Source organism: Trachurus japonicus, chromosome 21, assembly GCF_045865225.1.
Source record: "Trachurus japonicus isolate A0001 chromosome 21, Traja_1.0".
Lineage (NCBI taxonomy): Eukaryota > Metazoa > Chordata > Actinopteri > Carangiformes > Carangidae > Trachurus > Trachurus japonicus.
The window spans coordinates 1,801,288-1,818,273 of NC_140927.1; the positions used below are offsets into that span (position 1 = coordinate 1,801,288).

A 16,986-nucleotide genomic window follows, 5' to 3' on the forward strand; every position below is an offset into this window, starting at 1 on the left:
TGGGTGGGTTGTCATACCCAAACCAAACACATACAAGCTCATACGAAGCCCAACCGTACAGCATGTGATGTAAATCTTTACATTGCCTCCTGCTTCGTGTAATTTTATAGGAGGTTGACTAAGCCTGAGGAGCCAGATTAGGGCATCAATAACACGGAGATCATGCCTTGAAACCACGTCTACTTCCGGTCGGGTCAGACTACGACGTGCTGTCAGACCCTGGAATCTGCACAAATCAACAAGGGGATAAACCATTTCTCTCCATAGCACCTCGTCTGTTTAAATACCTCCACTGCTCGCTACCACCTGTAAGTGTGCACCGCTGGGTGTTTTTATTTTACCGTGTAGGCTAACGTTACCTTATGTGTGTTATTTACGCAATGATGCTGAGAACTTGGTTTACGAATAGAAGACGATTTGGGTTGGGCTATGTACTGGAAGCGAAAACATCCCTAAGGGTCCTTACATGTTTACACATCTACTTAGCGAGGCATGCTACACTAGACAGTGCAAAATAGACCATAATTGTTCACATGAAGTCACCAAGGCACGTAGTCAGTATCCTCTCACGTACTTGTTTACGTAGTTGTTTTAACAGTCATGCAGTTTGCTGTAGCCACGAAAATTAATCAGCAAATAGTCTGGGCCAGCGACTGTTATCTGTGTATAAGTTTTCCCAAATTATGTTTTTAATTTTTCAGCCCAGTCTAAGTCATTGCAGAGTTGAATGATAATAAGGTCTTGTTATCAGATATGTTATCAACCCGTATGTATCTGTTACTTAACTTTGCTCTGTTGACTGAGATGCACTGGCATCCAGCTGATAACTTTATTGTACACTAGAAGAGACATTTGGACCCATGTGATTCTACACATATGTTGAGATGTTATGTTTCATCTGCTCATTCACACGTGTAACTTTTCATATATTAACAATATCCAAATTGTATACTGGCTTGACATGTTATCAGGCCTTTCATGGGAATATGAAAATAATAAGCCATCATTTCCATAAATATGTGAAGAAAACTTTGATAAACCGTTAATCCAGCCAGGCAGCTGAAAGTGTGCCAGAGGGCAAAGTTCATGAAGATTGCACAAGGTGTTTTCTTATCACGTTTAGTCTTGCATGGAGGGTGAAGTGCTGGAGCAGTACTCTGGTGGTGTGATTTTCTACCTCAAATGTAAGTTATTATTAGTATATAAACTTGTGAACGATGCAATGTGATAACTAAAGTTGAAGGCATATTGTAATTGTAGATGCTTTTCATGCATTTGGAACGAGTGTTTCCAAACCTTCTTTCAGGATTGTAGCTTGTTTCAACAGTTGATGCCAGATCAGCGATATTACTACAAATACTGATCTGACATTTTAAACCTTTGCAGGACTATAAATAGTCATTAAGACAGACTTAGCTCAAATTGAGAGATGCACTATTGTAAAACTGAATTCTTGTTCGTTAGTAATACTGCAATGGTAAATGCTTCCAGTAGAACAGAAAGGTGAAAAGACCAGCAGCACAAAGTGAAAGTATTATTTATTTTTTCTGCCCACAGACCAGAATGAATGTGGGTGTGGCACACAGTGAGGTGAACCCAAACACCCGAGTGATGAACAGTCGGGGGATCTGGCTGACCTACGCGCTTGGCGTTGGAATACTTCACATTGTGCTCTTGAGCATACCCTTCTTCAGCGTACCGGTGGTGTGGACGCTAACCAATGTCATACACAACTTTGTAAGTTCACGCTCTCGCCGTCACAGCCGAACCAACGATGTTCAGATAATCATTTTCCAAAACAATGAATTATTTTGACTACCACGGAGTAACGTGTGGCTTTGCAGCTGGATTGTGCCCTGCATGCCTGTGCTTGTTTTAAAAAAAATGCTCTATTTTAGGGAGGGAGGGAGGAAAAAACTTTACTCCACATAAGGTCTGTCTACCAAACTGACCCCTCATTGTTACATGGCTGACCCTGAATCAAGAAACAAAGTCGCTGTGTGTGACATCATGGACTAGTGTGTGCTCGAAACACTTAACAAGGATTGTGTATCAAATCACAGCCAATATGGAAGGCTATTAACAGTAACAACTAAGGTCAACCGTAGCCCATTGTTTTCCTCACAATGCAACAACAGTGCGCTGATTATGCCTTCACCATATGTCAGCATTTCAGTTTTATTACCATTCCCTCTGTAATGCAGGTTTCCCATTTAAAGCTGAATTCCAGCGTTTTGACACAGAGGAAGGCATGTAATTAGAAATGAGTGTCATTCCCAAGATAGCAAACTTTGTTTACAATAAAAAGCCTTCTTCTTCTTCACCACAACCCAGCCTCATTGTTTCCTGCTGGGGTTTCTCTCATCGTACTCTCCTGCCTCAAACATCCTGCGATTCAGACACAGCTCCTGCAGTAACTGGACTTAAAGCTGCTGGTTTATAATCTCAAGTAAAAATAGAAACGCTGTAATTACTGCACTGTTGACTTCAGGTTTTCTCTCTGCAGGGAATGTACGTCTTTATGCATGCGGTGAAAGGCACACCTTTTGAGACCCCAGACCAAGGAAAGGCTAGACTTCTTACACACTGGGAACAGCTGGATTACGGCGTGCAGTTCACCTCGTCTAGAAAGTTCTTCACCATCTCTCCAATCATTCTGTATGTATCACACATCATCTGGTTGTGTGTTTGCACTACTGGATAATTTAGAGATTAGATTTATCATTGATCATCACTTGGATTTTATCTTTAGCTTGAAAAACATTGATCACTGCAGTATTAAATCTTATGGAACTGTAATGAAAGCTGCAATTTTCCCTGTACATGTAAAAAGAAAAAAAAAATGTTGTGCATATTTTGTCTTGCTCCTTATTCCTCATATTAGAGGGATTTGGTGGTTTATATTTGGAGTAATCCTTCTCTTTTCTTCTACAGATACTTCCTGGCAAGTTTCTACACAAAGTATGACACGACACACTTTGTGATAAACACTGCCTCACTTTTGAGCGTCCTGATTCCCAAGTTGCCACAACTACACGGAGTGCGAATTTTCGGCATCAACAAGTATTAAGATATTGTAAATGCTGTGCCTCATAGCAACCGAAGTTAATTCCCATGTAGTCTGTACCGCTGATGTGAGTACTAAGTCGTACAGTTTGTTGTAAACGTCACTGTCGTCGTTAGATTTATGAGGTTGCAGATGAAATGTTTAAAAAAAACAGTATGTTTGTAGATGACAGGATGCCATATGCATTACTAACTTATGTGAATATTTAATGATGTATTTTGGCCTGCATAGACCTGGGCTGGCCCAGGTATCCATGAGGCTGTTGGTCGAGTTTTTTTTTCTTCTTTTTCCTTTGCCCTAAGTTGATATGGTGTGAGTCTGTTTGTAGCCACAAAGATGTCCCAAATGTATTTTTCAAAGATGTTTACTTCCTAAGGGTAGGAGCCTGTGGCTCGTTTATTGGTACACTCTCATTTTGTAATGGGCGTCAAAGTTGTTCATGCTGAGTGGAGAATGGAATCATACTCTTTATTTGCATGGTTTGTGAATCATTCCTCACTTGTAACTCAATCAAAACAGGGCAATGTTTTTTCATTGTACAGTTATTTTGTGTTATGTCCTTTATGTAGAAATGAGACAAATTTCTGTTGTCTGGTCAAGTGTTTAGTGAGGGAGGTCTACAGTGTCTGTGATGAGAAAAAATGTCACGTATGTAGCTGCTCTCTTCAGATTATGACTTTTTGCTATCATCAAGGCAGCTAGTCCTGCTTTGTTTGGCCATAGCTCACAATACTCATGATATTTCTTGTTCTTAATCTTATTAAACTTTTTGTGCCCTCCAAACGTTCCATCTCTGGATTGCTCTCAGTTTCCTATCACACTTGTACTGCAAAGGAAAAGTCATTTAAGGATGCTCTCAAGTTGAGGGAATTTTTCACATGAACTTCCACTGGATGTGTGTTTGATTGTAACAATCTGAGGCTTATCAAGGCAAGGCAGGGGAATTTTATAGCCAATTTTTAAACCACAAGACAAACCATTTGTCTCAAAGGGCTTTACATAGCATCATAACAACATCCTCTGCTCTTAGACCCTCACGTCGACTGAGGAAAAACTCCCCAAAAAAACCCTTTTAACAGGGAAATATTGGAGAAACGTCAGGGTAAGCAACAGAGGAGGGTTCCCTCAGAATTATTAAGCAGCAGCTGTTACTATAACTCACTATATTATGTTACCACTGTTTTTATGTTTACTGGGCAGCAGAAGTCAAGCTTCAGTGTCACCAACACCCTCTTTTTCCCTTCTAACAAAGCTGTAAGCCTCAGTCAAACATCTCTGTCGATGGTTCTCAACTACATTTTCAATGCAACAATCACCATTTGAATGAAAACTTTATTTAAAACAACTGCTTTTGTAAAAAAACAAAAAAACACTGGTTTATCCTTGTGGACAGACCTTCAGTGACTATATGACCTTGTTGTCATGTCTGTTAAGATCCTCACACTGTTTGGATAAGACTCCTTTGAAAACCTCAAAGCGATGGTTCAAATCTCTCTGTGAGTGGATTTTCAACTTTGTTCCTAAGGCCCCATCAGCAGAGGCGGTCCCGTAAAACACACGGCCGATCCGCGAGTGCACCAGGGCCATGGCGCACATGACGCAAGGCTCTCGGGTCACGTAAAGGTCGTAGCCGGTGCATATGTAGGGCTGAGAGCTGCCCTCCGTCTCAGACCCATTCCGACAAGTGTCCGAGGTTGGCGGGGTGAACCGGCAAGCGGGGTACCTGTCGAAAGAGTAACAGCCGCCCCCCTGGCTCCGAGCCACCAGGTCAATGCAGACCGTGACTGCGTGGTGAAGGGGATGGTCGCCGCGGCAGTCGTGGCCCACCGCGACGATGGTCTGCGTGGTTGGGTCGACCACCGCGGCTCCGACCGCTTCCATGCCCATTTCCTTGGCGGCCTTGGCAGCAGCGAGCGCAGACGTCATGTACGCGTGCATGGCGGCTTTCTGAGGCGGACTGAAGAGCTCTCCTCTCAGGGCCACCGTCACCTGCTTGTCCTCGTGGAAGGACGTGGGCCAGTGCTTGCTCGCCAGCTCAAACTGAGGTCGGGTCAAGGGTTGGCGCGCGGGGACCTTGACCACGAAGGGCTCGCCCAACCCGTCGCGTCTCACGCCGTCCGAGGGCGGCAGCAGAGAGTCGACGGTGGCGGCCTTCCCGCCCGGCGCGTCGCTCACGAGGCACACCAGGACTTCCAGAGGGTGAGGGCTGTCCTTCGCCTTGCACGCCCGCACCCTCTTGATGTGCTGAAGGCCGTCCAGCGGGTAGAGGCCGTTCAGCTCCCTGACGAGGCGCGACGTCTCTTTCTTGTTGAGGACGGGCGCGGCGAACGCCTCGATCAGCTCCACGTCCTGTGACTGCTCATCTGACAGCACGGGGTACGCCACCCAGGAGTCCGTGTCAAACTGCGACCCTTTCCGGCGCTTCGTCTGTGGCTCCATTGTTTTGTCGTCCTCCTGTGAAATGTGATTTCACACAAAAGTCAAAACAGTGAGTGCGTTTGCAGGGCAAAGCACAAAGCCACACAAAACTAAACCCCGATCGCTTTAATACAACAGCCTCAGTCTGTGACCTTTGACCTGGAGCTTTGCATATTGAATGACTTCCTGGTCTCATCACTCATAAGCATAAACAAGCTAGTTGCAATTTCAGAGATGACAGTGAACTTGTGATTAATAATCTCTGTTTAATAAGTAAAATACACCACAATTCTTTAACAATCTTTCAAATTAACCATTTGTATTACATTTGACACAAACTGTAACTTTGCAAAGCAGATCGATCATTGAAGAATCAAAAAGAATGTGAGGCAGATAGTTAAAAAAAGAAAGAATGCAATAACAGTATTAAGATGAACAGTTTTGATGAATAACAGGATAACAGACAGATTTGAAAGACAATGCTCAACAGAGGCTGAGATCTCCTGACATCTAGTTCCCTAGTATGGGCCACACTCCAAAAACACTGGATTCTACATTTCCTATAATGCAACATCCCTAAACTTTCTCTCAGATTTGACAAAGCTCTGTCCTCCTGAGCCCCTTGACAACATTACACAACTATTTCCACACGTCAGGAGAAGTAAAATTAATTGAATGTGTAAACTTGGTGGAGCCCCGCCCCCTAAATTTGGTCATTAAGGAGATGTGATTAAGATAATACGCAGTGATCAGTTAGTAACACACTTCACTACTCTCTGGTGGACAAACTAGGAATGACACTGTTCCTAATAAGTGAACCTGTCATACAGTATTTGGCCTTTGTGTGCTGCAGTAAATACACAGCTGATACAGACATACCCGTGCAAAGCTAAGATCATGTGATATGCCATTCTGAGTGGATTGGTTGAGCTCTTCTGTCAAGTAAATCCAGAAACTCTACACTGCACAACCAGCATTATAATATCTTATCTCATGTATGCAGCTGTAGACATTCTTAAAGGGATAGTTCAACATTTTGGCAAACTGGCCTATTGCCATAATCACTATAGTCTTAGTAGTAGGTTCGTTACCTTTAATTGTCAGTGCAAGCTATTTTTAGAATGGCGGAGCAGAGCCGCGAGCTGCTCAGAGCTATGCTATGGAGGCTAATGGGATTTCTTGGTTTCCCTCATCAAACTCATCAAATACACAACTCTAAAACGCTCTAGTGGACAACTTGTGACCTGCACATTCACCACGCTATGAGATAATAACGTAACGTTACGAGACAGAGTTGTTTTTGAGGTAAATTCATGCAAAACTGCTGATGCACGTTCCCGTCAGGAGCAGTTTTTCTGCAAGCAGTCTCTGCATTTGCCTCGAAAACAACTTTTGTCTCATAACGTTCCGTTATTATCTCATAGCATGGTGAATGTGCAGGTCACAACTTGTTGATGAGGGAAATCAAGAAATCCGTAGCGTAGCTCTAAGCAGCTTGCAGCTCTGCTCTGCCATTCTAAAAATAGCTTGCACCGACAATTAAAGGTAATGAACCTACTCCTAAAACTATAGGGATTATGGCAAATGGCAATAGGCCAATTTGCCAATATGTTGAACTATCCCTTTAAGTGTCTCATGAATTGACAAAACCCTCTGGTTCTTCAATGATTACAATCATTTTTCAACCGAAAACTAAGTAAGAAAAATAAGCTGTGACCTCTTCAGAGGTAGCTGAGATAATCTGAGGCAGTTGAAGTGATTCACTGCATGTGCAAATATAATTCAATACAATAATTCATAAAGCAGCCTGGGTTTAATGTCCATTACACTAGTAAATATTGTTCTGTATCAAATCCAACATTCAGTCTCTCCTCATTTCCTTCCCAGTACAAGCTTTGTCTTTATGACTTTGGGCACATGTCGTATAGTCAGTGACACCCTCGTGCTCCTTGTCAGCGTCTCCCCTGGCTCGGCCCCGGCAGCCGACAGGTTCACCACCTTGTCCGTCAGCGTGTCCTGGGCACACGGCCGGATGCCATGAAGGAGGCTCTGGTACATGTTGTCCTGGAGGATCAGAAGACTGCGTGGCTTCACCAGCAGCGAGAACAGGTAACGGTTCTCCTCCGTCTGCGGGGCATCTCCCTCCAGGCTGCCCACGGGCGTGTAGAAGTCAAGCAGGGTGTGGGAGCCCAGGCTGATGGTGGTGACGGTGGGGTGGTACAGAGGGCCGTCTTCATGAGGCATGATCCCTTCTCCTGGTTTATACTCATTCACCAACACATGATTGGCTGTTTTCCCACAGAACGCACCCAAGGAGGAAATTTTCTCACAGTGCATCTGCAGCCAGTCAGGGATCTTCTCTGCCAGCATGCCTTTGGGATGTGGTAACCCTCCCCAGTTCTGAAGCCTCCGTCCTGACAGCTGAGTCCACTTGGTCTTTGGGGACTTGTAGACCTGCTGCAGCAGGTAGGACTCCTCATCCTCTGATATGAAATCTGGGATGTAATACACTGTCGGTTGGGCATTGTGTACCACAAACTGCTTCATTTCCTCCACAATACAAGTTGGATGTTCCATGTCTCCTTCAGAAAAGTCAAAATAATTGTTAAAACCTAAGCTTTAAAAAAAAGCTAATGCTATGTAAGCTCCCTGCTGGCGGCTAAAAAATATAACAACTCGTTAACTGCTACAAGAAACTTTAACTAAGACGAGTACCAACACGCACAGGTCTGGATCATGTTATGTCCTAATGAACGAGCTAGTATCAGAGCTAACAACAGGACGTCTGTCATACGCAACCAAGTGCATTCTTCCAGTGTATGTTGGTAGCATTAGCATCGTTTAGCTTCCTCAAATCCTCTACATTCACTCTAATTCTTACACCTTAAAAATACTAAAGTTGGCAGTAAACAGAGCGTCACATTGTATTATTCTTTACAAGTTCACCGACATTTATGAAGTGAAAATACAAGGTTCTTCCTCTGGTTAAAAATCCAGCCTGCGACAGGGAAACGCCACAACTGTACAATCACAGCCAAATTGGCGTGATGCATTCAAAACTGTGGGACATCCCACAAATTTGAAGGGGTAAAACAGTTTTGCACTGCAGTGCATCTGGTCGGAAACTGAAGGGAAGATTTAAACGGCAGTTTTAGTGGTGATTCATAACGCCTTGCTGTTAATCATTACAGCTATCGCTGCCTGAAAATACAGTGCTATAAAAGTATGTTTGCTGCTGTTATTTCTATAATACGAGAGCATTTCATGTGTTAAATATATATACACAATAAATACGATTTAAAAAAAACAACAACAAAAAAACAACTTTGTTGGTCTGTCATCATTATGTCGTTTTGTCAGCGGGAGTTCAACATTTCTGGTGTCCCTGAAGGCGGCACAGCCTCTAAAAAGGAAAATTCTCAAACTGTGTGAAATATCGCCTCGTTTGTAATGTTCCCAGCACACAACTGCAAAAAACACATACACACAAAAATACATGTAATCATAAAATTGGACTTTACCTGTAATTAGAGCGATACTTTGAAGGGAATTGCGCTTGGTGAAAAATCCTACCTATCAGCTCGACTCATAGACTGTAAAAAGAATGGACGTAGCACCCGTGACGTCACCCATTGGTTTGGGGGAGTCTGTTTTGTGCCGCTACTACGGGGGTTTGAACCGCGCCATGTTGGATTCTACTTTCCATATTTGGGGAGGTGTGGCCGTTGGCCGGCCGAGAGCCCGCCCACTGGCCTCGAAGCAGCGGTCCCCGGACCTGTCACTCAACGTTTCCGCGCCCTAATTGGCCAGAACTTTAAACCTAATAATAGTAAAACAGTAGAGTTTAAAAAAAATTCACCCCCCTCAGAGTGTGTGCGGGGGTAGAAACTATCGGTTGAGACCAAAAAAATAAAATGTACCAGGCTGTAAATATGTTTTTTTAAGCTGTAAAATCGGCTATTTTAACATGGGGCTCAATTGGAGTTGCTCCCTTCTGACACCAGCCCCCAGAGGAAGCCGGGGGGATTGCAGTTTTTTGAACGCGGAAGTGAGCTTCACTTCTCAGACCGACAACTGCCCCCTTGTGGCTCGACTCCATGCTTATTCTTTTGTGCACCCAACTAAAATGTCCCCCACGGGAAAACATCCGATTATTTGGACCCATTCGTTATTTCCTCTCTAGTTGTTTTCTTTTTATTGGATTTTAAAAGATTATAAAAATGTATAACGAGCCAATGTTCGACTGTTAAGCCGCTGTGTGTTCATGGCTTTCAACAAGCTACTTGTGCTAAAAAGCCAAGGACACAAACTTGCAAACTTGACGCTACACGGAATTATTTACATGTGACACACGTCGCTGAAGAACGAGCAAGGTCCGAGCCAACCTGCGCTTCATCTGCGGAATTGTCTTCTTTATACACATGAATTTATTGTGTTTGTGAGGAGGATGAGGTCAGCCTGAGCTATCAGGTAGATTAAAGTGCTTAACCGGGTTTAACAGCATGCTCCCTTCGAGAGGTGGACTGGTGCAGAGGCTGCTGCAGCTGAGACACACACCGTCCTGCGGTCCGTCACACGGAGCAGCCGCCTGCTCCAGACTGGTGCTGGGCATCGAGACCAGCTGTGATGACACCGGAGCTGCTGTGCTGGACGAGAAAGGAGCGATACTGGGGGAGTCTCTGCACTCCCAGAAAGAGATTCATCTGAGGTGAGTGTCAGAGGAGCTACATTAACTAATGATGACTAAATGGCAAGTTGATTGTTTTTCAGAACAAGCCCTCGTTTTCATTATGTCGAGAGTACAAGACAGATTTACAACACAATATACAAATAAGACAAGAACAACACAGCATTAGAGCACAAAACACGGTTACATTCAAAGACGAGTTTGTTATCAACTGACCCAGAGAAACAGTAGTCTGCAGTTTGACTGTAGCTGCAGAAAAACTAAAAGCAGTTCTTCCAAATGAGGTGTGAGTTTTGAGTGTCAGCCTGTTACATGAGCGGTGTTGAGAATGGAAAATGATCACTTTTTACATTGTAGATTCATACTAGAGACATCAAAACTATGAAGAAAGACATTTCTTCAGTTATTATGTAAATACAAAAGTGTCAATCAAAAGCAAGATGGAAAACCATTTCAGGTGACGACCTCATGAAGCTGACAACAGAATCAAGTGTGCAAAAAGCTGCCATCAAAGCAAAATATGGCTATTATGTTTAGATAATTCCATAAATAATACAAATAAAGAAAAAACACTGTGTCCAAACTTTTGACTGGTGGTGTACAGGTAGTTGCTTCTCAATATTAGAATATCATGGAAAAGTCCATTTCAGTATAGTTCAAGTCAAATGGCCCCAAGCAAATATTGAGTGCATTTAAAATAAATGGACATAGTTTTCAGAGGGCCAACATTTCCATATTAAAAATCCTTTTTAAATTGGTCTTTTCTTATATTCACATTTTTTGTGATACTGAATTTTAAGGTCTTCATTCAATGTAAGCCATAATCATTACAATGAATAAATAAAGACAGGAAATGCTTCATTCTGCGTGTAAGGGATCTATGTAATGGATTAGTTTCACTTTTTGAATTGAATTACTGACATAAATAAACTTTTCCATGATAGTCTAATTCATTGAGATGCACCTGTATGTTGTTCCCTCCTCAAATGCTGCAGGACTGGTGGCATCATCCCCACAGTCGCCCAACAGCTCCACAGAGAACACATAGAGCGGGTGGTCCAGGAGGCTCTGGAGCGGAGCGGTGTGGACCCAGGCCAGCTGTCGGCCGTAGCCACCACGGCGAAGCCGGGCTTGGCCCTGAGCCTGGGCATCGGCCTTCAGTTCAGTCAGAGGTTCGTGAGGCAGCACAACAAGCCGTTCATCCCCATCCACCACATGGAGGCCCACGCTCTGACCGTCAGGATGCTGCACCCCGTGGCCTTCCCCTTCCTGGTGCTGCTGGTCTCTGGTGGTCACTCTCTTCTGGCCGTGGCCAGAGGGGTGGACGACTTCCTGCTGCTGGGTCACTCTCTGGATGAAGCTGCAGGGGACACGCTGGATAAAGTAACAACCTTTACACTGACTTTTATTTTACTGTATGTCGCTGCTCAGTTTGTGATCATGAACACAACAGGTATTTACAGGTAATACTCAGAAAATTAGAATATCGTGAAAAAGTTCATTCATTTAAGTAATTCAACTTAAAAGGTGAAATGAATATATTATTTAGACTCATAACAGGCATTGCAAGATATTTCAAGCTTTTATTTGTTAGAATTTTAATTATTATGGCTTACAGCTTATGAAAACCCCAAAATCAGAATCTCAAAAAATTTAAATATCGTGAAAAAGTTCAATGTTGTAGCTCAAATTGTCAGCCAATTAATCCAAAGCACCTGCAAAGGGTTCCTGAGCCTTTAAAAGCTCTCTGTCTGGTTTAGTACAGTTCGCAATCATGGGGAAGTGAATGAACTTTTTCACGATATTCTAATTTTCTGAGTATTACCTGTATATGTGTGTGTGTGTGTGTGTGTGTGTGGATTCACAGGTGGCAAGACGCTTGTCCCTCACCAAACACCCACAGTGCTCCACTCTGAGCGGAGGGCAGGCCATAGAGCTTCTGGCAAAGAGCGGTGACAGGACCAGGTTCCCTTTCAGGACGCCCATGGGACAGACTTACGACTGCTGCTTCTCCTTCGCCGGGCTACGAAATCAAGTAACAATGACGATAATGAAGAAAGAGGAAGAGGAAGGTATGAGAATTAGGTATGATCTAATCCATGTCACCATTCAGTTACAACCAACACTGTGTATTCTTCCCATATTGAGATGATATATATTGTTATACTGAGATTATATATTGAGATTATATATACGTATCTGCACTATATATACACATCAATATCCTAACCAGGTAAAAAAAACTCATTGAGATTTAAAACCTCTTTTCCAAGAGTGACCTGGCCATGACATATATTGACAGAAGGTACAGTACGAGACAGGAAGACACAGATTACTCAAATAAAACTATAAAAAGTACAAATAATTTTAAAACATATTCATATACAGGCTTTTATTCCAGTGCTCCCTGAGAATCGATGTGTAGCGAGTACAGCTCTTCCTCAGGTTGGTTAGAAACATGATGCCACTGTTCCCTGACTCATCTAGTCTACACATGAATTTATAGACTAGGTTTCTTAGCACTGCCTGAAAGGTATTGACTCTGGCAGCCACAAACATCTCACTGGCTCGGCACCATCAAGGTCTTTTAAGTACTATTCGCATGGTATCATTATATGCCACTTGAAGTTTCTGTAGGCTTGCTTTTCTATACCTAGCCCACAATTAAGCAGTGTAGAGTGATGTGCAATATGATCTAAATAGAGTCACACCTTCAGAACACATGCTGAATTTTCGTGCCAGGATGTTTGCCTGTGCATAATGTACACACTGCGGCACTTCCGGTAGATGTCATCAGATTAACTCTGTTATGTGTAATAAATAACATATATTGCTGAAATTGTAACACCTGTGTTTTTCCCTACTATGACAATATAAGTCAAAAGATTTATGAATCTGAGAAATTTACAAGAGTGGAAATAGTTTTTCAGGTTTATGAGTAAAAACTGGTTTAGGCAAAGTTTACCTTGCTTTTGGACAGCAGTAAAGAAAAACATACTTTTCAAAGTCTTGATAATGTTACCTCAGTGGAACTGTACTTTTACTCTGTTTGTTACTAGTTTCCACAATATCTATTGCAGTTATTTAAAAATATAAATGCGATTTCACAGTATAACATTTCTACCTTTTCTTTTGTCTGTCTGTAGGTATAAACCAGGGAACGCTGTTGTCATGTGTGAATGACATTGCGGCTGCCACACAACACACCGTTGCCGCTCATCTTGCAAAGCGCACACATCGTGCTATCCTGTTCTGTCAGGCCAACGACCTGCTGCCGTCAGACAATCCCACCCTGGTGAGTGTGTTACTTCACTTTATACCAAACTTCATTGATGAATTTATTTTATTTTTTTGACTGTAGATTAACTATGGAGTTAAAACACACAGAGGGTGATCTACAAATGCAGTCTCAGAAATACATGAGGAAAGAGTTGTGATGTGATCCACAAATGCAGAGTCACACTTCTCAAAACAGAATTTTCAGTGTTACAAATGGCTTTTTTGTTTTTACAAATGGAAAATTATACATTTACAAATACCCAATACAAATACAAATACAAATACAAACACATGTATTTGTAAAAACCAAACTACAAGTTACAAATAAGAAATTTGTATTTGTGGATAGCAAAACACGTGTGCAAACCAAGGAGCATTTGTAGATCACCCTCTGTGCGTTTACAGATATATAACTCCATATAGAACTTTCATTGATCTCTGGTGACAACAGCACTGACCATCAGCATCATAGTCATCGGGTTCTTGTTTTTTTCGCAAAATGTAATAAGAACTTAATAGTGACTCTAGATAGCATGTAGTTTAGTGGTTGTGGATGAAAGCCTCAGTAGTATTTTGTATTTTTTGTAATGTAAATACTAATGCTCCATCAAATGTTAATGAAGTTGCAAATGAAAAAATGCACAATTTCCTCCTGTTTAAATTCCTACGGTTCCCAGTTGTGTTTGGAGTAATTCTTTTCGAGGCAAAGATAAATTTAGTATTTGAGGATTTGTGCACTTAGAAAGAACCAAAGGTAAACAAATACACAGTATTTTGATGACAATGACAAAATGATAGGAAAAGATCAGCTCTATCCCCAGGATGAAGGAAAGTTGAATGTTTGATCCATCCCACCTGCTTGTATCTAGGTGCTGTCTGGAGGAGTTGCCAGCAACCAGTACATCCGAAAGGCTCTGACTGTCATCACTGAGAGGACGGGCCTCCACCTCCTCTGCCCTCCGGCCAAGTTCTGCACAGACAACGGAGTGATGATTGCATGGTGTGTGTAGTCACATCCATTAGTGAAGGTTTTAACGGTCGCTAGCGTCAGATTTTCAAGATGTGGCTCATTTCTTTTTTCAACCAGGAACGGAGTTGAGCGGCTGAGAGAAGGGAAAGGGATACTGCCTCCCAACGCAGACGTCTTCTATGAGCCAAAGTAAGCGAGAAGTCAACTGTGACACCGAACCAAAGAATCACGGTCCAATTTGTGTGTATTGTTTATGAATTAATGCTGGCTGACACATAAACCTTTTTTTCCTCAATGTCTGACAGTAAAGTTGAGGAAACGTTTTCCTGTTTTAGGTCAGCGTGGATCAGGTTTGGATCCCGTTTTTTTATTTTTTATTTTTCAATGTCAGAATGAAGCATTTTTAAAAGATTTTTTATAATTACTTCAATCAAAGTCAGACGTTTGCACACACACTGTGACTTTGAAGGTGCATTGTGTAGGAATTACTCCCATCTAGCGTTGCGGTTGTATATCACAAGCAACTCAATCATATTTTTCATGCTGCATTCACATGAAATTGGGCAGACAGCCACTGCACGTAACGGCATAAACAAGTCTCTATGTAAACAAGTGGTCCGTCGACACGAGGCAAAACAATACACGTGACAATATGTTGTCATGGCGATGTCGTATTGTTTACCTGACCCACGTTTTACCGGCTTTCTCTCGACTTCTGTGACTAAAATGACATCTGGTTTGTTACCGACGGCCGTCTGCCCGACTGCAGGTGAATGCAGCATCAGTGTAACGCTCCATTCCTCCTCACTGCGTTACCGCGGTGACTTTTCACAGACGCCACCTCGACCTGAGCCGACAGCTCCGGTGTCTCCGCTGAGTTTCCGTGGTTTCCTACCGTCACGCTGCCACTGAACGTAAAAACATGGAGACACCACATGGCAGCCAGCACCGAGCTTACCCGCTCCATGTAGATATGAACGATATGAACGGCTAATTCAGAGCTGAAAGGAACACTTCAGTTTGTTGATGGGGGGGGTTACTGATTAATGAAAAACATACTTTTGAACAAAATAATCGATTTTCGTGAATAGATAACAGGAGAAGTTACACAATGTCCCTTTAAACAGCTTGGAGATTACGGTTTCCTCAACTTTACTATCACACATGGTGGAAAATAAAGTTCATGTGACTTTCTATATATATAAACTGTATGTAAACTTTTGTTTACAACTGTATCTTGTGTTGCAGAGCACCGCTGGGTGAGGACATGACAGCAGAGGTGAAGGCAGCAACCATCCGGTTACCGTATGTCAGGATGAAGCTCTGACACACGTGGTGCTTTTATCTCGTCCAAAAATGGTTTTGTCACTCCTGGATTTCCCCAGATCAAAGTTTATACTGTGTATCAAGCACATCACTCAGATATTTATTAATAAATGTGTTATTATACAAATCAGTTGGTCTTGTATTTCTTCCTGTTCTTGTGAACACAATATCTCACATTGACTTGAGGGAACTTCAAATGTGGCACAGACGTCCTCTCGGACTCAAGGGTGATGAGGAAAAGACTAAATTACAGCCTGACCTTGTAAATCTTAATATCGGCATGATCAACTTCACATTAGGTGTCAAGTGAACAGACTTTGTTGTTATTACTTAATTTCATTTTCCTCTACTGGTGATAGAGCTATTCTTTAAATCCTTCCCAGCTGTTAAAATAGAAATATAAAGTTTATCCAGAGGGTGGTGCTAAAGAACAGGCAAAAGGGATCAGGACATTTCTTGATCTTCCCATTGGATCATTCTTCACAGTATCTAGTGGTAGAGTGGGACAAGAGGAAAGGTCAGTGGCTCAGTGAAGTTGGGTTTGAGGGACAGGGCCGTTGCTAGGGATTCTGGGGCCCCTGAAAGAATACCAAAGTGGGCCCCTGACTTTTCCACTTTTTTTCTTAGACTACGTACTGTATGTATTATCATTTTTCATTTAGCCTACTTTGTTTTGATGCTAATGCAGCATTACTGAGTATTAGTCAGGGTCTTATGCAGAATAATTCAGTCATACAAAGATTAGACTACTGGGGTTTTTTGTGGGCCCTACTGGGCGCTGGGCCCCTAGAATTGTCATCACCTTTCTCCCGTTTTACTGCAGGATCTCTGTTCCATGGTTAAACTCCCCTTGCTGAATTGATGAGGTCAAAACCCAAACACAGCATAAACACAGCACAGTCTCGGGGCGGTGCGTGGCGCAGTGGGTGGAGCGGCCGCCCCATGTAGAGGCTACGGTCCTCGCCGCAGGCGTCCCCGGTTCGGGTCCCGCGTCGGGCGGACCTTTCCTGCGTGTCATTCCCCCTCTCTCTGCCTCCCCATTTCCTGTCTATCTCTACTATCATCACTATCAAATAAAGGCAAAAAGCCGAAAAATATACTTAAAAAAAAAAAAAAAAAAAAACACAGCACAGTCTCCATCATAATATGAATGCCTTATCAGATGAGTGTGAGAAATTTAGTCCCACCGTTAATTGTGTGTGTGTATGTGGCACACGCATGTGTATACACACACAAATA

General features: G+C 42.7%; 4 protein-coding genes across 5 annotated transcripts; 2 read left to right on the forward strand and 2 right to left on the reverse strand.

Annotated features, from left to right (window-relative positions):
• Positions 1 to 196: 196 nt before the first annotated feature.
• ormdl1 (ORMDL sphingolipid biosynthesis regulator 1) lies at positions 197 to 3,850 on the forward strand. The gene is made up of 4 exons (XM_085764319.1): positions 197 to 308; positions 1,558 to 1,737; positions 2,507 to 2,658; positions 2,935 to 3,850. Exons 2-4 carry the CDS (start codon positions 1,564 to 1,566, stop codon positions 3,068 to 3,070), a joined length of 462 nt encoding a protein of 153 aa, XP_085620445.1. The 5' UTR covers positions 197 to 308; positions 1,558 to 1,563; the 3' UTR covers positions 3,071 to 3,850.
• Positions 3,851 to 4,379: 529 nt separating this feature from the next.
• Positions 4,380 to 9,073, reverse strand: adat3 (adenosine deaminase tRNA specific 3). Of its 2 annotated transcripts, none has more exons than XM_085764907.1 (2): positions 9,007 to 9,073; positions 4,380 to 5,518 (listed from the first exon to the last, which is right to left on the reverse strand). In XM_085764907.1, the coding sequence occupies exon 2, from the start codon at positions 5,504 to 5,506 to the stop codon at positions 4,472 to 4,474; it is 1,035 nt and encodes a 344-aa protein (XP_085621033.1). In that variant the 5' UTR covers positions 5,507 to 5,518; positions 9,007 to 9,073; the 3' UTR covers positions 4,380 to 4,471. The 2 variants fall into 2 exon arrangements, with proteins under 2 accessions (XP_085621033.1, XP_085621032.1); XM_085764906.1 differs by having other exon boundaries at positions 4,380 to 5,521.
• Positions 7,158 to 9,073, reverse strand: alkbh6 (alkB homolog 6, nucleotide demethylase). Its single transcript, XM_085764908.1, has 2 exons — positions 9,007 to 9,073; positions 7,158 to 8,067 (listed from the first exon to the last, which is right to left on the reverse strand). Exon 2 carries the CDS (start codon positions 8,060 to 8,062, stop codon positions 7,358 to 7,360), a length of 705 nt encoding a protein of 234 aa, XP_085621034.1. The 5' UTR covers positions 8,063 to 8,067; positions 9,007 to 9,073; the 3' UTR covers positions 7,158 to 7,357.
• Positions 9,074 to 9,834: 761 nt separating this feature from the next.
• osgepl1 (O-sialoglycoprotein endopeptidase-like 1) lies at positions 9,835 to 15,877 on the forward strand. Its single transcript, XM_085765663.1, has 7 exons — positions 9,835 to 10,193; positions 11,168 to 11,555; positions 12,040 to 12,244; positions 13,319 to 13,467; positions 14,321 to 14,451; positions 14,539 to 14,610; positions 15,670 to 15,877. The coding sequence occupies exons 1-7, from the start codon at positions 9,988 to 9,990 to the stop codon at positions 15,746 to 15,748; spliced, it is 1,230 nt and encodes a 409-aa protein (XP_085621789.1). The 5' UTR covers positions 9,835 to 9,987; the 3' UTR covers positions 15,749 to 15,877.
• Positions 15,878 to 16,986: the final 1,109 nt, after the last annotated feature.

Excerpts from the sequence above, each read along its gene's own strand:
- ormdl1 (XM_085764319.1), top strand. The coding sequence starts at position 1,564 with ATGAATGTGGGTGTGGCACACAGTGAGGTGAACCCAAACACCCGAGTG. Across the intron at positions 1,738-2,506 it reads CCAATGTCATACACAACTTT|GGAATGTACGTCTTTATGCA; the intron begins GTAAGTTCACGC and ends TTCTCTCTGCAG. Across the intron at positions 2,659-2,934 it reads ACCATCTCTCCAATCATTCT|ATACTTCCTGGCAAGTTTCT; the intron begins GTATGTATCACA and ends TTTCTTCTACAG.
- adat3 (XM_085764907.1), bottom strand. The coding sequence starts at position 5,506 with ATGGAGCCACAGACGAAGCGCCGGAAAGGGTCGCAGTTTGACACGGAC.
- alkbh6 (XM_085764908.1), bottom strand. The coding sequence starts at position 8,062 with ATGGAACATCCAACTTGTATTGTGGAGGAAATGAAGCAGTTTGTGGTA.
- osgepl1 (XM_085765663.1), top strand. The coding sequence starts at position 9,988 with ATGCTCCCTTCGAGAGGTGGACTGGTGCAGAGGCTGCTGCAGCTGAGA. Across the intron at positions 10,194-11,167 it reads CAGAAAGAGATTCATCTGAG|GACTGGTGGCATCATCCCCA; the intron begins GTGAGTGTCAGA and ends CAAATGCTGCAG. Across the intron at positions 14,611-15,669 it reads GACGTCTTCTATGAGCCAAA|AGCACCGCTGGGTGAGGACA; the intron begins GTAAGCGAGAAG and ends CTTGTGTTGCAG.